The sequence below is a fragment of the Guyanagaster necrorhizus genome, assembly GCF_019112545.1.
Source record: "Guyanagaster necrorhizus MCA 3950 unplaced genomic scaffold BT62scaffold_17, whole genome shotgun sequence".
Taxonomy (NCBI): Eukaryota; Fungi; Basidiomycota; class Agaricomycetes; order Agaricales; family Physalacriaceae; genus Guyanagaster; species Guyanagaster necrorhizus.
The window spans coordinates 860,710-881,292 of NW_025064896.1; the positions used below are offsets into that span (position 1 = coordinate 860,710).

At 46.5% G+C, this 20,583-nt stretch overlaps 9 protein-coding genes across 9 annotated transcripts; 5 read left to right on the forward strand and 4 right to left on the reverse strand.

Annotated features, from left to right (window-relative positions):
* Positions 1–2,392: 2,392 nt before the first annotated feature.
* Positions 2,393–3,223, forward strand: BT62DRAFT_921049 (uncharacterized protein; the record flags this gene model as incomplete). The annotated part of the gene is made up of 5 exons (XM_043184268.1): positions 2,393–2,584; positions 2,716–2,769; positions 2,803–2,895; positions 3,152–3,175; positions 3,197–3,223. The coding sequence occupies 5 exons, from the start codon at positions 2,393–2,395 to the stop codon at positions 3,221–3,223; spliced, it is 390 nt and encodes a 129-aa protein (XP_043038280.1).
* A 1,368-nt stretch (positions 3,224–4,591) lies between these two features.
* On the reverse strand, positions 4,592–5,937 carry BT62DRAFT_226825 (uncharacterized protein). Its single transcript, XM_043180132.1, has 12 exons — positions 5,720–5,937; positions 5,632–5,663; positions 5,553–5,580; positions 5,414–5,445; positions 5,314–5,356; positions 5,238–5,248; positions 5,139–5,181; positions 5,053–5,084; positions 4,960–5,002; positions 4,873–4,896; positions 4,673–4,693; positions 4,592–4,617 (listed from the first exon to the last, which is right to left on the reverse strand). The coding sequence occupies exons 1-11, from the start codon at positions 5,786–5,788 to the stop codon at positions 4,691–4,693; spliced, it is 360 nt and encodes a 119-aa protein (XP_043038281.1). The 5' UTR covers positions 5,789–5,937; the 3' UTR covers positions 4,592–4,617; positions 4,673–4,690.
* Positions 5,938–6,680: 743 nt separating this feature from the next.
* Positions 6,681–7,901, forward strand: BT62DRAFT_951836 (uncharacterized protein). Its single transcript, XM_043188205.1, has 5 exons — positions 6,681–7,087; positions 7,141–7,260; positions 7,316–7,437; positions 7,486–7,586; positions 7,639–7,901. The coding sequence occupies exons 1-5, from the start codon at positions 6,811–6,813 to the stop codon at positions 7,835–7,837; spliced, it is 819 nt and encodes a 272-aa protein (XP_043038282.1). The 5' UTR covers positions 6,681–6,810; the 3' UTR covers positions 7,838–7,901.
* Positions 7,902–8,905: 1,004 nt separating this feature from the next.
* On the reverse strand, positions 8,906–10,095 carry BT62DRAFT_1028657 (uncharacterized protein). The gene is made up of 4 exons (XM_043178311.1): positions 9,789–10,095; positions 9,514–9,739; positions 9,194–9,459; positions 8,906–9,142 (listed from the first exon to the last, which is right to left on the reverse strand). Exons 2-4 carry the CDS (start codon positions 9,612–9,614, stop codon positions 9,048–9,050), a joined length of 462 nt encoding a protein of 153 aa, XP_043038283.1. The 5' UTR covers positions 9,615–9,739; positions 9,789–10,095; the 3' UTR covers positions 8,906–9,047.
* A 200-nt stretch (positions 10,096–10,295) lies between these two features.
* BT62DRAFT_227130 (uncharacterized protein) lies at positions 10,296–11,080 on the reverse strand. Its single transcript, XM_043180133.1, has 3 exons — positions 10,771–11,080; positions 10,554–10,709; positions 10,296–10,498 (listed from the first exon to the last, which is right to left on the reverse strand). The coding sequence occupies exons 1-3, from the start codon at positions 10,943–10,945 to the stop codon at positions 10,404–10,406; spliced, it is 426 nt and encodes a 141-aa protein (XP_043038284.1). The 5' UTR covers positions 10,946–11,080; the 3' UTR covers positions 10,296–10,403.
* A 994-nt stretch (positions 11,081–12,074) lies between these two features.
* BT62DRAFT_981532 (MFS general substrate transporter) lies at positions 12,075–14,021 on the forward strand (the record flags this gene model as incomplete). Its single annotated transcript, XM_043189607.1, has 12 exons — positions 12,075–12,248; positions 12,320–12,342; positions 12,395–12,419; positions 12,478–12,533; positions 12,579–12,600; positions 12,651–12,818; positions 12,881–13,035; positions 13,094–13,284; positions 13,343–13,474; positions 13,528–13,636; positions 13,693–13,880; positions 13,942–14,021. The coding sequence occupies 12 exons, from the start codon at positions 12,075–12,077 to the stop codon at positions 14,019–14,021; spliced, it is 1,323 nt and encodes a 440-aa protein (XP_043038285.1).
* A 1,144-nt stretch (positions 14,022–15,165) lies between these two features.
* On the forward strand, positions 15,166–16,734 carry BT62DRAFT_1077541 (uncharacterized protein). Its single transcript, XM_043179310.1, has one exon. It carries the CDS (start codon positions 15,584–15,586, stop codon positions 16,709–16,711), a length of 1,128 nt encoding a protein of 375 aa, XP_043038286.1. The 5' UTR covers positions 15,166–15,583; the 3' UTR covers positions 16,712–16,734.
* A 641-nt stretch (positions 16,735–17,375) lies between these two features.
* Positions 17,376–17,731, forward strand: BT62DRAFT_933835 (uncharacterized protein). Its single transcript, XM_043186623.1, has one exon. It carries the CDS (start codon positions 17,402–17,404, stop codon positions 17,663–17,665), a length of 264 nt encoding a protein of 87 aa, XP_043038287.1. The 5' UTR covers positions 17,376–17,401; the 3' UTR covers positions 17,666–17,731.
* A 300-nt stretch (positions 17,732–18,031) lies between these two features.
* Positions 18,032–20,542, reverse strand: BT62DRAFT_899365 (MFS general substrate transporter; the record flags this gene model as incomplete). The annotated part of the gene is made up of 17 exons (XM_043183363.1): positions 18,032–18,208; positions 18,264–18,354; positions 18,415–18,535; positions 18,586–18,728; positions 18,786–18,851; positions 18,905–18,942; positions 18,993–19,080; positions 19,141–19,321; positions 19,385–19,391; positions 19,445–19,499; positions 19,554–19,732; positions 19,790–19,866; positions 19,919–19,943; positions 19,996–20,030; positions 20,085–20,122; positions 20,177–20,187; positions 20,240–20,542. 17 exons carry the CDS (start codon positions 20,540–20,542, stop codon positions 18,032–18,034), a joined length of 1,635 nt encoding a protein of 544 aa, XP_043038288.1.
* Between the last annotated feature and the right edge of the window lie 41 nt (positions 20,543–20,583).

Sequence of the window (20,583 nt, forward strand, 5' to 3'; positions counted from 1 at the left end):
TCTGGCTGCAGTTTCACAATCCTTACGTGGCGTTGAATTTTTCGTTTGCTACTCGTCGGTGTTACGGGTGTGTGTTACTGAACATTCCAACTGCTTTGATTCATTCTAACATACTTGTCAGATCACATATATCCAGTCCTGGCACTTCTAACTTGGTACTCCACCACACTATGTGCATCATAGTACGTCACAGCTTCGGTCGCGTCAGCACTGCTTGGGTGCTCAAGTCTACGCAGGGACCTGTGGGGAGATATGTACCTACCGTGGTACAGATAGCAACTGAGAAGACATTAGTTGACAAGATTACTCCTTCCTCGAGAAGAATAATCAAAGGATGCTCCTTCCACTGGCGGGATACATCCAGTTAAATTCACCTGCCACTTGCCTATGACAAAACATACGCCATGCCTCTTCCGATGTTGGAATAGTCGACCGGATACTCACCTGGGGCTAGTGATAGAATCTAGCGATGTCAATCAGTGCTGGTCTCCTCACTTGTGCAACATGATTATGGGCATAGATGACAGGCAGCTAAATGCCTTCGGGTTATTGATATCGACATAGAGCACCCATATTCAACCCATATTCTCCTGAAAAAAAGGGGACCTTGGCCTGTGTTGGAAAATATGCCGAGATGTATTATTTTCAATAAATGAACTGACTTCTGATTGCAAAAACATGGAGAGACCAAGAAAAAAGGATCATATAGAATTGACTTGACCCAGACAGGAGAACATAGTGGAGTAACATCTGCACAAGGAAACAAGCACTGGATGTGCCTGAATAGTAATTTCGAGTCAAGTCACTTCTGTGCATTTCAGGAGTGCTTTTGCTGGTTCCTGCCATCAGAATATAAGCACCAAAGAACTGGATGGGATAGACTGCATAGAAAAACCTTACCTAGCAGTAAGTGTCAAGCATGAGCAGTACCATTACTGTGAGTTGACCATATGCAACTGAATATCACTACTTACTGACCTCATGGGCTGGTAGCATGAAGGACCTGGATACTATCATATACTGATGGCTAGTAGAGAAAAAAAAATTACCAGTAATAGATAGATAAATCTCAACCTCCAGGTTGTAAGGAGGTTTTCACATGGTAAACTTGTTCAGCTCCATTGATTCAGAGCTTAAGAAATCATTAAATTTAGATGCCATCAACTGCAATCAAGCCACAAATCCAAGCCTGCCCTGGAAAGAACATTAGCACTTTTCCAACTTTGAGAGTAGGACATAGAGCACACCTAGCATTATGGATAGGAAAAGGTCTCATAGATGATGCGATCAGGACCACAATAGCCTAGTATGATTGAAAAGTACCATGACAAATCTGAAGCAGTTTGGAATGGGCAGCTCATCCAATGTCAAGTCAATGTTTTGTGCTCCTTCTTGATAAGTTACTCCCCAGTTGTGCAACAGATATTGGCCTACTGGCTGGGTATTTCCAGCAGATGATATGAATCAGGACTAGTTGCAGCAACTGTTGAAGGGACCCAAAATGTCACTGGAGGGTTGATGCATGACATGATCACTGATCAGAAACAGCAGGATGGCCATGTGTTTGGCATGCCTCCAAGTTTCTCCTTGTTCCCTCATTCACACTCTGAAGAGTGTGGCTTACAACTACCATCATTCATATATCTGAAGTTGTTGGAATCTGTGAGAGAATTTAAGCAATCTAGCATCCTGGCATGCTGAGTAAGAAAAGAATCTGAGAGAAATTGAAGGAATTAGATAGAAATTACTAGAAAAGGTGTAGTCTAGTATAAATATGAGAAGTCAATGGAGCAATTCCTCAGGAGTTTGTAACTCAAAGACTAAAGGTCTTACAAGCATGTACTCTGGATACAGTCCAAATCTCAATAGAAGTGCAGTCAACCAACTATGCTCCCAAAAACCTGGAGAACCTTGCAATTTCTCTTCTATTCTGTCATGACTTACTACTATCCATATGACTTTGCTACTATCCCTTCTGAGAATACTTACATTTTTGACAAGGATGTCAGTTGTTGAAAAGCTAGAAGATCTCAGGACACTTGCACTTACCTCAGTTTCATACTTCTGAACTGTCCTCATAGAGCAGGAGAGGCAATTATCAAGAAGATCAAGTTCATGAAGTCCATATGGGCCCCAAATCATGAGTTTCTCCTCTTCTACATTAAGGACTGCCATAATATCCCTGGCCAGAAAGCTGTTATTTGGGTAGAGCAATGACAATCCCAATCAGCCTTCACCAGAACCTCTGAAGTCTGACACCTCAATGCCCTCACTAGAACCCCCTATAAAGAAGAGATGTTTTCTTTCTTCTGAATCCATTTCTCATGCAAGCTCACACATTTCCCCCTCTTTACTCTGCAGTCCAGCTCTTGACATCTTTTCTGTCTACTGCATGCCAGTTGCCTCAGCCTGGGATGCCAATATGCTCTCCACTCTGGTGTCCCACTCTGATTCCACTTTCTCAGCTGAGGAGGCCACAGTGATTGCCATAGTCACTAGCAATGCCACTGATGAATACATGCCCCTCACTCACCAGTGTTACTGGTATGCTCAGATCATTTTCAACACCATCATTGAGATGCAGGTGGGGAAATACACAAAGACACCACACAAGAATGATAAATGTATGGGAAAGCACAGGAGCATGAGGGCAATCAATAATGCCATATTGAATATCTTCATGTCCAGAGCTGCTACCTCAAAAATTTGATCTAGATGTACTGCACAAAATGGGAAAAGTGGTTGGAGGATATTGAGGTTATGAAAAAGGTGTGCTTTTTCAATTCATCATGGTCTCTCAAGAATTTCACATATACTGATTCTTGGATTGTAGAAGAAGGAGAGGCCATTGAGAATTGTCAAAAGAGAAAGACAGGCAAAGTAGAGGAGAGAAAGGTGAGGCTGGAGGCTCAGTGAGAACTTGTGAGGATGCAGAAGGAATTTGACAACTACAAATGGGATCTGCATATGGGTCATTTGCACTCTTCACAGACAAGCACAGTTGGAAATTGCTGATTTGCTGCCTCAATTCTCATTGTTTTTTCTGAGGACTTCCATCTATCACTCTGCTACTTCTTTGTATTCTGGTTTCCTCCATTCCTATGCTCACACTGTCATTCTGCTGTTTATGCTGCTATCACTTCACTTATAGTTCTTACCATCCACTTCTCATAATGTATATTTTCTGTTATGACAGTATTTGATGCAAGTAGCAAGGACCTGATACCCTAGTGTACAAGTATCCTCAGTCTTCTCTGCACATTCTGGATGACACCATTCTATCTACTGCAAGCAACAATAGATATTAAGGATGACTTTACTGGTCCAGGCTCTGGTTGGACATGGCACAGAGATTAGAGCCAATCATGTATTCTAATCTCCTGTTGCCACCAAGCCCTGAGATAAGTCTACCACAAATTATTTAAGTAGGGGTGTACAGCAACTCTGGCCATCACCATCCATAGTTGTAAAATGAGTATTGCTCTTCCCAGCTTTTGTTCAGTGATCATCTTGATCTGTTGTTTCTTGCTGATACAACATGATACAATGGAATACCACATACACTACATCTCATCAGTGTCTGTGAAATCTGGTTAGCACCTGGAAGGTCCTTGTGAACAATGCCTGCATATATCAGTCTGATTGTGGTAATATATAGTTATTCATAGGTCATTCCATAGTAATAGAGCTTAATTGTAAAGCAGCCACCGATGAAGGTTGATCAAAAGCAACAAAGCAAACTCCTTGGACATCGACCACCACCACCATGACAATAGACAATTAATCTGCTCTCTCTCTCTGCTAGAATAATGGAGCTACACAGAGGCACTGTGGCGAGATTCCTAAATGTGCATCATTGACTTGGAGGCATCGCAGTCTTCAAATTTTCAGGCTTCCATCAGGGTCGAGCGTGGGTTTGTTATCTCTGGCGTCAGTGCTGTCCATACGTTTAAGGTGCCGCAGACCCTCGCAAACATCGGAACAAACTTCTCCTGTGAGACCGTTCATTTTCTTTCCCGCTAAGATAGTTTCGATTACTTTATCCAGATGTTCAACTTCGTCGCAATGACCTTGGTGTCTGTGATCGGGATATTTGCGTACTTCTCTGAGTAAGTCTTTCACGATGTTTTGTCGATGGTCATTGAAACGTCTGCTTAAATCCAAGGGCAAGACGCTGGAGGAGATTGCGGTATCATTCGGCGACAAAGTCTTTCATGCTGGGGGCATGTTGAAGGGATCTACATCGTGCAAAATTGAGGACGAATTTGGAAGAAATACCCTGTATTATATTTGTCAGTACTTAAGTATATCTATAGTACTTCCCAGGACATTTGTCTGGTCTTAAAACGTTACAATGAACGGGGAACATGTTCACGCTGACGACATCATACCAATAGCATTGCATAAATCCATGAAAGATACTTGATAGACAACTTGAACAACTCTTTACATCCTAGAATTATGGTCAATCTCCCAACCCAAATGGAGCGCAGGACTGCAAGTTAACCAAAACTACTCATCCTATGGTGATCCATTAGCATTGTTGTATTAGGAATCAAATAGACGTTCCTTGCCTCTTAATTGCGTGCTCAATAAGTGTCCGGCCCACCACCATACCTGAAACAAAGATCCACTCATGAACCTCAGGGGCGGGTCAAAGGGGACGACTTACGGGACAGCAGTGTCTATTTCACTCTCGCGAGCCTATAGATCGTATTATGAACATCGGCAAGACTACTCTGAAAAGCGAGTGCCCCACCTCAACTTTCAAGTCACGAACCCAATAGGAATCAGGACCGTTGTCGTACCTTCGGAGAAAGTGATGTTGATGTAGGGTGCAGACGATAACCAGAAGGCCACTTACGGACTAACAGAAGCAATCTCTGGCTGACGAGCCTGCGGGATAGAGCGCGTAAACTTCCTGGAAACAGACAGTGGTGGAGACAGAGGCTTCCGTACCTTGACATCTCGTACCCAATAAGATTCAGGCCCGCTCGCATAACTTTTCAAGACACATCAATCCACAATAACCACTTGAAACAGATTACTCACGGGACAGCAGAGTCGACACCTTCCTCACGGGCCTATGAGATTGAAGATTACTTTACAAATAGATCGGGGTAGGAGAGATTATTCACCTTAATATCGCGCACCCAATAAGTATCAGGTCCATTATCATAGCTGTTTATTTCATATGGTCAGCTGTTTGACAGATGCCTTCGTACAGGTATCCTTACGGGCTAGATTCCTGGTGAGCCAAATTAAGAAAACCTTGAGGAACCATAACACGCAGGAGTCAGGAGAGAGACGCACTTCGACACCACGGACCCAATACGTGCTTGGTCCATTATCGTAACTGGCAGATGCAGGTATTAGTCATCTACTGCACCTGTTGGGCTCAGAGAGAACTCACGGGGCTACGGAGTCAATGTCTTCCTGACGAGCCTATGTTTGGTATTGGTGAGATCGTATGCTTCGTTGCAACTATCATGGAATGTCATTACCAAAAAAGTGGACGAGTATCGTGGAGCTTACCAGTTGACAGAACAAACCTGGTAGGCTTTCAGACCATTGTCAAATCTTGCGATGTTGTTAGACGACTGCAAATGGAGAGAAACATTCAGAATTCACCCTCTGCCAGAGTCAGCTTCGGTACGAGGACGCTAAATGAATATTGTAAGCGTAGTCCAGACCATTGGCACGGAAGATGTTCGCATACGATAATGATCCCAGCATTGGCCGTCCCAAAGGCAAGGAAAGCAAGAGACACAAAAGCAGAGAACTTCATGATTCCAAACAAGATGAATCGAATGGCGTGGATTCATCGTTGCTTGAGGCCTATTATATAGTGATTGCTAGAGCTTCTGAATCGAGCACGGGGACAAGGTGCTGCAATTTCCCGGAGATGGTGTCATACGGTCGAGGTTGTTGGGTTGCTCAATGCCAAAGGTGATATGGATCTCGCAAGACGCACCCCAAAATAAAGGATAGAGACGAGTTGTGTCAAAGATAGTGCTACCGATCTGTCAGTTGGACTATTCCTGAGTTTGGTATGGATATTAGATTACAAAATCTCCGGTTCCAAAGAGAACAACCGCGGATATGAGTGGCCTCGCCGCAAGGTGTTGTCCACACAGCAGTCAAGAGACCACGAATGAGGCACGACACTCTTGCACACCATCCACATGACAGGAGCTGAGTAAACAAGGTTTAGCAGAAAAAAACAACTTTAATTTTTCCTCACTCTTTGCGGGTCTTGAGGCTTGAAGGAATACTAGGGTACTTACAGAATAATAAGCAACTTGAATAATGAAAGTTGAAGAGCTGCCGGAATTTACCGAGATACACTCAGCAACAGGTTATTCCGGGCCGGGCTCTTTTCATTCCGACCTCGAATCCTCGAAATCCAAGATGAGTCGCCCAGCGTATGCAGTCTTAGGACGCCTTATTTCTTCTAGAACGCTTGTCTACGCGCAAAAAAGTATTCACACCATGGTCATGAAGGCATGTGCATAATTCATTAGCAAGGAACTAGATGCAGAGTCGGCACATTGCTAGATTTACACTGACAGCTTCTATGGGCACGGGAAGATGTAACTTACGTGCTGAATGAATGGTCGAGTCACCTCGACCAATGGCATTGTTTACCCTGCAAAAGGGTGGTATAAGACTTGGGGATACGTGAAGTGGCGAATCTGTCAAATCACTGGACAGTTCTAATCAAGCACGGACTTTGTTTTACCTCAGGTCAGCTTCTTCTCTTGGACTATCAAGTACATGCTTTCACTAATGCTCTAGAACAATATTTGGATGCTGGGATACATTACACAGCAGGACCTTTCCCAGTACCCCGCAAAATCCGTTTTCTTCATGATGGGCAGCGAGTCGCTGGACTATGTCCCGCTAGTGTCTCCTGACGATGACCCGTACTCCACACGAAAGATTCGCGGGATTCGTTCGAAATGGCGCGAGAAGATTCACATTGGGATCATCTTATTACAAGCTTGCGTGCTGGTGTTCTTGCTGTTCATCAACTTGCGTGGAGCCAACTGCCAGCCTATCTATGTGGACCGCCCATTGTTATATTGTAAATATCACATCAGTGGAAACTATTAGCCTTCTTAATCGTCTCTTGGTTAGCGCCTGCTCAAGAGGCTTTGGAGAACGAGGTGAAAGTGTTCACCGTCGGAAGAGAAGAAAAGACGATATATCAAGGTTTCGACAACGAAGCAGATAGAGCTTGGGGCGATCTTTACAACCGTCAGTGATCTATGTCAATGGCGTTCTTCTTTACGATCTCATAGTTTCACTACAGACACGCTCTTGAAAATCTCCAGAAACGAGGCCGCTCTTCTTCCAAATAAGACTTACCCTATCTACGGTGAAGGTGGATACTACCTTGCTGGTTTGGACGTATTCCATCAGCTCCATTGCTTGGTGAGTAGGAGGATACCTTTTGGTACGGTAACTCAAACTTTCGGATAGCATGTCGTCCGCCATGCTCTTTATAGCGATCAGTTCGATGATCCACACGCAGATCCTGAACATGTCTCCCATTGCATCGACGCGATCCGCCAGTCTTTGATGTGAGCGAGCCCTGATCTTAAATTCAACCCTTTGGCTGATATCATTCCACAGGTGTAATGCAGACATTTCCGTGAATGTCTGGCAATGGAGCCAAGAACTCTCTGCTGTCGTGGGATACAGCTCGCAGGCGCATTCATGTCGCAACTTTGACAAGCTTCGAGACTGGGCGAGGGAGCGCAGGATTCACGAGTGGATCGACATCCGCCTGTTCGTAGAAGATGACCTACCAGATCCTCCTATTATCAGTTAGAACATCTTTCACGCCTGTGTACAGTAGTTACGATGCGACAAATGGAACTGACAATTCAAACGTGATGACTGCCGTGACCCAGGCCGGTGGTGCCAATGACACGGAGCACGGTCACGGTCCGTCTGGTACTATCATCCACGGACCACACGAAGTTCATGTTCACACAGCTTATGGTCCTGGCTGTCCAACGCATCTAGTTTGCGGAATGATTGAGCAAGCGATGAGAAAACTGGACTGTTTTCAAGTTCTTCAGCAGTGGCGGCAGGGTTGGCAGCACTCTAGCTATGCTTTGTCGGGTCCAAGCCCGGGCCACGAGGAAGGGTAGTTTGGGCCTCGGGAGCGCAACCAAATCTAGTGAACAATATCCTCTTGCTCCTTTCCCAGCATCAGGTAGCAATCGCTGTGGCCTGAGGGTCTTTGTTCTCGAATACTCCAGGCTGACATGAACCCCCTATCTTACTTCGACCCATCTTACTTAGGTTCATATTCTTCGATCATCTCGTCTCGCCTCTCATTCTGATAAGTTGAGCGGTTCAAACCTTGTTTCTTTGTCCTAACTACCAACCAAATCCTCATAGTGGCACACCAGAGCGTCCCTTTAATTACGCTCTTCAATCAAAGCTTCAGAGCATCCATTGTCGAACAACGCATCTGTCCTAAATGCCGCCTTTTCATTCCAGTGGCAGCTCAAGAGCCAGTGAACATTTCTCATAGACTCTGCCATATCAACGCGGATGTTGAGCACATTGAGCTTCTGCTCAATGAAACATTTGATCCAGATCCCAAGGATTCCGTCGATATCACCGAAGTGTTTGATGCAGGCCGGGCGTTTGCGTACAGATTGAGGCGCAATCAGCTTCTGAGACAGAAACATGTTTTAGAGAACGTTTTACGACAGCCGGGTGCTGACCGTAAATAGCGTTGATGGTACAAGTTTTGAAGGATTACGTTATATATATATGTTTTTTGTCCTGTAACATTCAGGAAAGTAATACTGCACGCATGGGATCATGGGCCACTTTGATATGAACCAGTTGAAGACGGCCAGGAGCACTCTGGTCTTTATCGCCAACCTCGAACACAATGCCATATTCGATGACAATTAACTTAGGTGCTATGAAGTATAGCAACAGAGAAATATCAAAGGTTTCAAAGATAATGTAATATACGGGCGTAATGATGTCAATGCTTCCAAAATGCTTAGACACGCTTATGCTTTCCGACAGTGATGTCGCTCTTTATGAGCCTTCCAGCTTTCTCTCAGATACTCCTTTCCACAAAAGTACGCGCGCCCACCACAAGATCCTGCAACATGCCTTCAAAACCTCCTCTAGAAAAAAATCTGGAAGAACATACCTCCGCATTTATGTATGTATCCTGTCGATGCACAGTTAAAGCACCTCCGCCACGGTCCAGCTCTCACGCTCAACGCCTCCTCCTCAACGTCCACATCCGCGAAATCACCCCCGGGAGTATCGTGTTGCAATTGCCACAGGTCGTTAAAGGCTTTGACGTACGGTGCCAGGTTCTGCTTGCACATCGGCACAAGCTGCGTGTTGGTGTATCCTCCGAACATGTATGTCCTGCCATCGTCGGGATCAACAATGAGGTTCGCTTGGCACCTAAGGGAATTTGCTGATCAGCATTAGAAGCATAGACAAACAGGGTCGAAGTACCTGCATGTCGGGAATCCCCTTGTGAGGACGTGTTTCCACTTAGGCACCTTCATTGTTGGTGTTGCGTCCGGATTACCAGTCACCGGAGACGGATCATACATAAAAGTGTCGGCAAATAAGTGAACTTGAAGCTCGCGCCTCCGCCTTCAGGTTCATCTGACATAACAATCGTATCCTGGTCAGTCGAATACCCTCCAAAGAGCGATAATTTGTTCAGCACCGGGTTCTTGAGGCAAAAATGTAAGAGAAATCAAAGAATGTAAAGAGACACTTACGAAAGCATGAGCAACCTCAGATCGTGCGGAGGGCGAGTCGCCTGACATATGCTCCCTACGCCACTTCTCGGTGGGTATGTGCCAACGCTACATGTTCTCAAAAATGAAGCTGTCATTGACGTGTACTGGGTCCCCTCGCGTCGCCGCTGGGCGATTGGCCTCACCCCCCCAAAACGCACATCCGATCCTGCTCTTTGTTGACCCAGCTCATTGCCGTCTTGCGTGGATCTGGAGCCAGAGGATCTGCCTTGGGATGGAGGTGTCCGCTGAGACGACGCCACTTTTTCATCTCGAGGTCGAGTTTCACTAAAAGATTGCATCCAACTTTGTTGTCGTTGTGCGTCCCACCGGATACGTAGAGTTTACCGTTAGCGATTTCCATGCAAGCGTCATTTAGCATGGTGTGGGGATATAGCCAATTCCGACGCGTTTGTCCGCCATGGTGCGCTCGTACGTCGTGTTAATGGATCCCCACAGGCCTTTCTCCAGGCCAAAGTAATTGACTTGCTTTTTACCAGTGAACAAGTATGCATTGTCCTTGTATACCTTCATCGTCCAGGTTCGCATGATGCATCGGTGTTCGGGCTCGATGACCGGATACTTGGTAAGTTCTTTCTAGCCGTCGCGGGAAGCGAAGTCCAAACAGCAAATGTCACGGTAATAAAGCCCTATCGTGATGCCTTGAAAGCCTCCAGCTACGTACAGTTTTCCTACGTTTATCCAAGTCAGAAACACATCATGATATTAAGTCGAAGAAAAGACTACCTTTCCAGATAGAGCTGGCAAAGTTACTACGAGGCACAATGCCACTCCCCGCCTTTGTGTGGAGGCGTTTCCATGAACCGCGCATATGCGAGCCTGGGTCTGTTACTTCCAAGGTTGACGTGCGAGAAGGATCTGGATGACGGAGCCGCAGCAGTTCTGTCAGGGAGTTTATGTTATTGAGGACCTTGATTTCCGGAATGGTGCGGGGCTAACATACTTTGATAGATGGTGAAAGATCTCCAGCGGGTGTACGACGCGCGGCCGGTATTTCCGAGATAAATGTGAGCCATTGCTGTTTTGGCGATGGTGTGATGAAAGGGTGCAGAAGGTCGAATGCTGTTGAGAGGAACGATCCCGACAAGGAGAAACGGCTCCACTATCAGCATTTGCATTTGCTGGCATTGCGTGTGTGTATCCCAGGCTATCACATGCCAAGCTTTGAAGGTCCTCTACTGATCCTCGTCGTTGTGTTTGATCTAGCTATGTCTGGGTCTTGGGCAACGCTGAACCAATATTGCAAGGTGAGAGAGATCGCTCGGGTTCTAATTACAGGGTAATCAAAGGGTCCCATAAAGGATAGAGGGGGACGAACAATTAAGGATCCACCGATAATGGTGCGCTCCCACAGCTAATATATGCGTCGTCCGTATCCCAGCTTCCCATCTACCAGAGATGGACTCTCAGCGCGTCGTACGAGCCCATTGCAACGGTCATCTGGAGCTCAGTGCAGTTGCTCTCCTGCATACCGAAGCATCCGAGCACGCCAGCCTGCTGCAGGATGAAGAGAAGGTCGAGAGCAGCTGGGAGGGACTCGGGAGTGAGGGTCATGATGCCGAGAGTGAGGTGCACGCGTTGAGGGGGTGTACAGTCTGGCGGAGGAAGACGGAGGGTGGCGTGGAAATCTGAGGTCGCCCCATCATCGTTTGCTCGGCTATCGGTCCGAATAGCCGCCGAATCTGATGTCTTGTATCGATGGGTTGACATACAACAGTCTCCAAAGCAAAGCCACTCTTACCTTCAGCTTGTGAACATGCTATATCTTCTTATCCGTCTATGACAAAAGCCCGATGACACATACTATTAGAGCGCAGTGGAAAGGAACTCTGAAACCTGCAAACGACGACAATCACTCGGTGTTACTGAGGTCCTACATCTACTGAAATCCCAGCTGCGTGGGCAATAGGACACTCTAGCACGCTACACATAATCCAGATGCTCTCTGGCCCTCCCATTGCGTCGGGCCTTCGTGCGCCATTTGCAAATACCGGGATAAAGCAAGTTCCTGCCGGTACCCACTGCCGTGGGGTCCCCTTCTTTCCCCACCTTTTCCACAGAAAGGACACGATTTTCGTTTTTCGTCCAATGAAAGATCCACCATCTAGGTTTGAAGACAATCTGGCTGTCTGACTCTTCAAAATCGCAAACATTCACAAGTGACGTATCGGCTCAAGTTTCTTGCGTGCATTATTAATAACAGAAGGTTATATAGGAACCGTGCTCTAGCGTAAAATTTTTGCAACCATGGCCCAACAGATTCCCCGCACTCGAACACGATCGATCGACGAAAAGACTATCGATGAGCCTCTTGCACGCAAAGACAAGACAAAGGAGGTTAATGACCTTGTGAAGCCGCCCACAGGCTTCGAGGGAGAGTTTCCCGATGGCGGATTGAGAGCTTGGTTGGTTGTCGGGGGAGTGAGTCGAGTTTTTCTTCATTTTTTTGAACTGAATGCAGAACTGACCATGGCCACTTGTGGGTTGCCTAGACGATGTGTACTACGTTTTCGACGTGAGCGCTAGTTGTAACTCTTTCTACTGCCATGATGGACTGATGGCCTCAGGTTTGGGTATGTCAACGCATGGGGGGTGAGTTTATTCGTTCCCAGTCGTTATAGAGACAATAATGAATGTTTTCTTACTACAGGTGTTCCAAGCCTACTACGAAGAGACTTTGTTAAAGGACTCGGACTCTTCGAAGATGTGAGTCTTTTCCTGGTTGTTGGTATTTGTTGCTCATCCACTCAGTGCATGGATTGGCTCTGTTCAGGTACCATTTCACTCTATTCGTTGTGCGCTGACGCCGATCCCGTCGAGTAGTATGCCCTCGTCTTCATGCCGGGTCTAGTAACTGGTCGGATGTTCGACATCGGTTACTTCAGACTGCCATTCCTTCTAGCAACCATCCTCCTCATCGTTGCAACATTTCTGGTCGCCCAATGCACCCAATACTGGCATTTCCTGCTCTGCCAAGGTTTCGCCATTGGGGTTCGTCCGCATTCTCTCCGAATGGTCCTGACAACTTCCTAAATGTACTCTTCTACATATAGCTAGCATGTGGGACGGTATTTGGTCCAGCCATGGGTATCATCGGACACTGGTTTCGACTCCGACGGGGGCTCGCTCTCGGTATAATGGCTACTGGCTCGTCGATCGGTGGTACCGTCATCCCAATAACTGCTCGTAAGCTCATAATCGCCGTAGGGTAAGTGTTCATCCTTCCCCGTAACTTGGCTGTTTCTTAGTAAAGGGTCTCTCTGCAGGTTCCCATGGACGATGCGGATCATCGCATTTATCCTGATGTTTACTCTGGGTATCGCCAACTTGACGTTGAAACGCCGGCTTCCGCCTGTGAATGTATCCGGGGGTGTACTCAACCTGAAGGCGTTCAAGAGCGCGCCGTATACGATTTGGTGTCTTGCTAATTTCATCGCTTTCCTGGGGCTGTATACAGGTGAGGAATCCCGATTTTTTGTCCGCCTTTTCTTATTCTCGTTCTCGTGATCCACTAGTCTTGACCTATATCAGCGTTAGCGCCGCAGCCTACGGTGTATCGGCCGATATTTCGTTCTATATGGTCTCTATTGCTAATGCCAGCTCGGGAATCGGACGGATTGTGGCAGGCATTTGCATCGATCGAATAGGTTCCTCATTTTTCATTCGTGTCCAGAATTGCATCTGACGCTTTCGCCCATAGGCGCCGTGAACTACTTCGGACCCATGACAATCATAGCCGCCGCCCTCACGTATGCCTGGCCATTCGCGCGGAGCTTGGCTTCTATGATCGTCGTAGCCATAATTTATGGGTACCCTCCTCATTTTTTCAAACAAGGCTTTTGCTTATAAGGATGTACGATCCCAGATTCTCTAGCGGAGCATACGTTTCTTCGTTCCTGACTCCCATCTTCGAGCTAGGCGAGATCGGTGATCTTGGGCGACGGACAGGGATGGCGATGTCGATAGCCGCCATCGGCGCACTTGCGGGTCCGCCGATCTCCGGGGCGATCAATACAGCTACGGGTGGGTTCGAGGCCGTGGGGTATTATGCAGGCAAGAGTTTTCCCCTGCCCGACTGATTGTTTATGGTCTTTTGCTGATGGCCGAAAAATAGGTAGCGCCATCATGCTCGCGGTGGTACTGATGTATGTTGTTCGGCATCTTGTTCTGGGAACGTTGAGAGGAAAATTTTAAACGTGATTCCATATTACGACTGGATTTAGACTTACGCCCGTGTACTACTGCTTCGTTGATCAACTCAAGAAATTGAAGATACTATTGCCTATGCAGAAAATGGTCTAATCAGATTGGGCATCAGAAAGTGTACATGGTTTCATAGGTATTTAATCGATCTTCCTGCAGCGCCACGTCCAGTATTTTGAACATATCTTTTCTATCAGTTAATAACAGAGCCAGGGACTTTTCAGTTTATAAGGGCCAGCTTCAGTGTCTGTAATATCATGTTATGGATCTTCTTATGGCTGGCAGAGTTCATATTTTCCATTGAATCATCATGTCAACAGTATGATGTGAGCATGCACTATAGATGACACAAGAACAGAAAAATGGCTGAAAATACTGACCAGCTGTACTTTGATGATCAACAGAGTCTCTGTCATCAGCCCTGCAACATTTCCCCCTCAGAGCTCATGGGTATGAATTAGCTGCTGAAAAAGATGCTGTATTTGAGGATAGTTGAAAAGCAGTTCTCTGACTCAAACAGAGTATGTTTACTTTATGTTCAATAGTAAAATCCAGATATCCAAATCTCTGTATCCATTTAAATTTATGTGAACTTCAAAGGAGAGTACAAGTAGGTGCTTCAGGCTTTCAGAGAGTCCAGGTTCTAGATCAGTAAGAACTCAAGGAGTGAAAGATTATTTGACCAGGATATGCAGTGCATAATGTGCATCCATTATTGCAGTCACCATTGAGCCTGAGTCTGGAGCTAAATTAAGATAATAATGGGATCTGGGTCATAATGGCTCCTTTGTGTTGAGTTTCACATCCAAGAATAGTACATATAATCGCTGTTGGAAACCTTCCTGAAAAGGTGATAGTGGCTCATTCTGGATCGGCACTCACATAAACTTAGTCAAACAGCAAAGTAACATTTAGTTCCAAAGATAGCAGCAAATAAAAATAAAGTAAATCTCGATCATGATGGAGCAGAGGGTCGGGAACGCGAACTTGAGAAAGAATATCTTGGGCGCGTCAGATAAGTACTCAATTTGTCAGACGTGATCGCGCAATAACCGCGTTGAGGCCACGTGAATTATGATCTTTGGTTGCCGGCAATGGCACGTAACCCGAAACCGGTCAAGACGCCACCGTCCTATCTTTCTTCTGCACCATATCAAGATCATATGCGTTTCATTAGTCTTGTTTGATGGTCTTGGAAAAACAAAGAAATCTCTCACCATGAATTTTCTATTCAACGTTGGATCCGCAGTACTTATCAATACTTGCTAGGCCAAGAAAGGGAAGAATCAACATCGGGTATTGAAAATTCGCCACCACACTGGCACTTCCCGTGAATCGCTAGAAAAATTCCAGACAATGTGTGACTGACATTTCCAGGAATTTCACTATTGAGCGCGGTTGCCATCATCCAACTCGGTGCTACGTTAGCTAGCTTCGATGACGCCGAAAATCAGGGTGCAAGTTTACATCGATGGAAAAGTCAAATTTTAGTCGAGCTTCGACATCAACCAGGACAAAGAAAGGGCTGAGGGACTATTTAATCCCGCGACTGGATGCCTCAGTATTCCAAGACACCTCTCCCCGTTTGCCTGCCACATTCGTTTGATACGACCTACCCAATGGCTCTCTTCGCATCCGAACCCCAGCATGTCCTGTCTTCTACGGAGGACTACAACTCACTCTATGAGCTAGTTTCCTTTCCCTTCAGCAGCTCCGAATCTCTTGACATCTTTCTCCCTGAGCCGGTACTTGGGTTAGATCAGAACGGGTTCCTGTCGATGGTCAACTACCAGTCCGACTTCGTCTACGCGCCTGACCCGACACCAATCCACGATGCATTTCCACCCCAATTCCTTTTTCAGAGGCCAGCCACGACTCCGACGGACGTAGCGCCCGTAATGTCAACCCCTTCTTTTGGACCCGATGTCCAACCGACTGATCCCAACGACGAGGACGCCGATTATGACCTCGATCCTGATTTCATCAACGACTCCGCGAAGGATCCTCTCCCCTTCGCTCGATGTTACAGTCCAGCGCCACCTTCACCATTGACATCCCTTCCCGACACCGATGACGAAGACTCTGATTCCGAAGAGCCTCAGTACGATGACTCCGAGTACGAGGAGCTCGAGTCCTTGTCAGGAAGACGCAAACGTGGGCGAGCCTGCGAGTTGGTGAAGATCACCATATACCGCACCGATGTTTTGCAAACCCGTAGCCGAAGGGGAGACTTCAAAAACTCCTTTGAGCGCTATGTATTCCACGACGACCCACAGCATGTGCGCTGTATGAAGCCAGGGTGCCCGAAGGAATTTGACTGTGTCAATGCCGCCATTGACCACATGTATTTCGCCCATCCCACCAACGAGGAGGAGAAGAAGAAGAAGAAGAAGGCCCACCCCCGCAACAAGAAGAAGGCACAGACCCGTAAAAAAAAGAAGTCCGTTCCTACTCGATGTGTGTTTTTTGACTGCGACAAGCTTGCGGAGAACACGGGGAATATGCGAAGGCACTTGATATCGCGTAAGCATCAGAAGACACCGAGGTTTAGGTGTGGAGACTGTAGAAGGTTGTTCCAGCGACCAGATCCCGTCAGGAGACACCAGGACAGATATAAAGGCAGGTGCAAGGGCAGGTTCGCCGAGGACAGACCAGTTTGCCAAAAGGCTAGAAAGGCATAATGCGTTATGGATGAGTTTTTTTTATCACTCCTTGGGATTTATCGTTCCATTCATTACCCTACCACTCTTTAAGGTATACCTAGCTGCTATATCAGCAATGGACCATTAAATAGAATACTTTCTACATACCACGTATCTTGCCTGTACTCTGTAATCACAATTGACGCAAAGGTACTGGATACCGGGCAGCATTATATTCACTACTGGGTGCATGTCAGAATATGGGATTCCTCTCCCTTTGCGATGGCGCAGAAGCGAAGGTGAGCAAGGACAAAAGATGCAGAGGAGAGTTATTCATGTTGGACCACTTCTTGTGACTCAGAATAGTTCATAATGATTCCTGCAGTGATGTTGTGTCATGCAACGCGTTACGGCCACCAGAAATAGGGATTTACACTATATAATTATTGGTTTCTCAACCACTGTTTCGACGGTGGGCGTAGTGATTTTGAACAATAGGCTCAGGGAAGACTAAACCGAATCCAGAAAGAGTTTCAGCGAGAGGGATGAGCTGGTCCAAGCAACTGAACATTTCTGGTTCGGCCTTGAACACAACGGTGAGTTGGAAGACCACGTGGAAGTGGTCCGGCAACTACCTACCACAATTCACACGGCTGGCAATGGTCAACGAATTCCTGTGGTCACTGCTCTGTATCAGTCAAGTCGTTCCCGTTTATGATCAGCTGTCTAATGACCTTGTATGCGCTCACAGTGGCTTCATCTCTGTACTGTAGAGTAATGCTGTTCTCCATGTCCTCCAGCTCGGAGCTTGCATGGAAATTTACACTGACAGGTCGCAGCACCTCTCGCTGGCCTACGGCTTCAATGTTTCATTGTTCATTGTCCAAGTGGTCAGTTGTATCTATGGTTGTCTGGGGTTCAATATTTCTGCTACAAGATGACACGCCTTCTAGTTTGTCCCGAATCTCAAACAGGCTCCAAAACCCGAGTTAGAACATCACTTCTCTGATAAGTCTTTGTTTCATCGAAGAGAAAACTCGATGTTCTACTCAGTGGGATGCGCTAGCACGACTTCGTGGTTTGATTTTGGCCCGGCATTTGGACTCGCTGGTTAGAAAGCTACCAGAGGCCTCGCCTGAATCCTACAAATTCTCAAACCCCTTTGATACAGATCGCCTGTCTCCTTATTGATGTCCGTCATTTGTATCGAGAGAAGGTGATATCACAGGGCGGTCCCTTTCTGTATCGAAGTCAAAGCGAATTTTTATTGAACGAGATGGTGCACATCTCACGTATCAACTTTCTATCGTACAGCGGTAAAGTTCACTGCGAGCGTCGCCTCCCCTTTTAATGGTGTAATCAGAAGAGAAAAGGAAAACTTACAGCGACGTATCGGAAGGCCGGGTTCTTCCAGTCAGTGATATCCTCCAAACTGGTGAGATTGGAATCGTATTCGACTCGTCCCTCTGCTGCAGCACGGTCCCGTCGTCGGTTAGAAATTACGAATATCGCCCGGAGGATGAGGATGATGACAATCTGCACAATGAGCATGTGCAAAACAGAACAAGAAGATCGGTCATCGCTGACTCACCTCAAGTGCCCGAGAAACCATACAGCCAACAACACCCGTCAGATATCCAGGTGCTTCTGAGTCCTTAAATAGAAACGGACCAACAATGTTCCTAAACCATTTGTCATGTTACTTCCAGAAGTCCAGTAGCCCGGGCTTTACTGTAACGTACCCAGAGGCGACGCCTAAAAATATAGCAGCGCTGGCGATTGAACGTTTAGTCTGGCCACCGACGTTTCCAGAAAGAAGAGATAGGCCAAGGACAAAGGTAGCATTCGAAGCGCCGGTCATCCCTATTAATGCGTGTCAATGAGGAAGGCACGCTCTAAAGAAGAAAGCCTACAGTATCCGATGAGTCGTGGTGCTTTGCCTTTGCACCAGGCAATCATCGCGAACCCAACAACTGTCGGAACGTTAGTTGCGGCCATAAGCCATGTTCTGTTTCCTTTAGGCAGCTTGGAGTTTATGAATATCGCGATAAGTATGCTAAAAAAAAAAGACCGGTGTAAATGATAAGAGTGAGAAAAAGAAGGCGCGACATACATCGAGGCTATGATAATGCCATAAGGAATCTGCATGAGTGTTGTTTGAAGAGTGTCGAACCCAAATCTAGGAGGGAAATATTACAACTTGAATGCGTTTGTCAACCGAGAAACGCGTACCCTTCGACAATCAAAGTGCCAAAATTAGATGTACCTCCCTAAAATTATACGTCAGGTCGGAGAATCAGCTTCGTGGTAATCTACACACGTTAGGAACATTCGCCGTAAATCCAAACAAAAAGAAAAGATAAATTTTCGGGTCGATGATGGCCTCCAACACCTGATTGGGCTTCCATCTGACGCGCAGTTACGGAGAACATCTTCGGGTAGAGGATGAACGGCTAAGCGGGACTTACTGTCGATTATCAGTCAAATTCTGGTCGTCACGTTTACGACTGACTATCATCAGACGCTCCATGCGGGTAAACCAATGTGAGTGGTATGGCGAGTCAGGGACAAATATCCACAAAACTATAGCCCACAACGAACAGATTGCGCCAATAATAATGAATTCAAACTTCCAAGAAGGTAGAGACCCTGTTGCGAATATATCAGATGATTAGCTCCTAAGTATCGAGCACCTGAGTCAGGTGCCCCCACCTTTGATCTGGAGAGATTCAACGTTAGGGTCAATTTTCGTGAAGAGTCATAATTTCGTACCTGGCCGATGCCATACCCAAAGAGACCACCCAAGGCAATACCTAGACCGTTGGCCCTGCAGAAAAGTCAGAGACCAAGAGGGGTGTCAGAGGCGCAAACGGCTGCGTACAGATACCAGTAACCGATGCGAGTCGGCTGCTGTTTCCGGGTATACCAAGTCGCGGTGATAAGGACGAACGACGGGTCGGCAGTGGCTTCGAATGCACCGGACAAAATCCGTAGCACCGCCAGGTCTGTGAAGTTCCGACTAGCCGCTTGAGCCATAAGAAGAACACCCCACATGAATATCTGCGAGGCAGTTCTTAAGATAAAAGGAACTGGCGTCGAGCAGGAACAGATCCTTACATTGGCTGCGAGGTACTTGTTGAGAGGAAACTTTTGCATCAACAAATTGGCCGGTAGGGCCCAGGCAAGCCATCCAACTGCGGCGTGGAATGTGAAGAGCAGCGAAAATGCATAAATATACCTACACACAGTAGAAAATACTGGAGAGCCAGCTCTGTAGAGTAGGATAAAGGAGGTTTCGGCGTCATCAAGCAAAACAAACCTACGTATTCTGATTTGGCCAGATATAAGTCAGTGCGGACTGTTGGAGAGATAAATTAGCAGCTTTATATATAGAAAACTATTAGACACTTACTTCCGAAAATAGCCGCATACGAAAGAGTCGTTTTGTCGCTAAATGAGTAGAGGAATGAGAACATGTGAAGAGGGACAGATTTGCCTGCTCACATGTAATAGAACTGGAAAAGAGAAGATGAGCAGATCCGAAACAACCGATAGCCAGAAACTTACCATATAACACGTAGCCAGAGCAGGGATAATAAGCAAATCGATCTTGCGTTCCAAGCGTCTGATGACCTTGGGATCAAGTTCCATGGTGTTCATCCTCGCAACGTCGGCAATGAACGCTGCTGAAGGATTCTTCTTGAGGAAACGACCAAAAAATCCAGGCGATACATCCTCGTCGACTTGGGCCTGTTCTGCCCACGAGAAATCATACTTCGCCCCTTCGATCTCCTGGATATACTGCTTCTCGTCATCCAATGGAGTGCTCCCATGCTCGTTGGGAATGGTATGTACTGTTGTGATGGTCATGGCGCTAAGATAAGGTAGCCGCGGGACGTCACAAAAAGGTG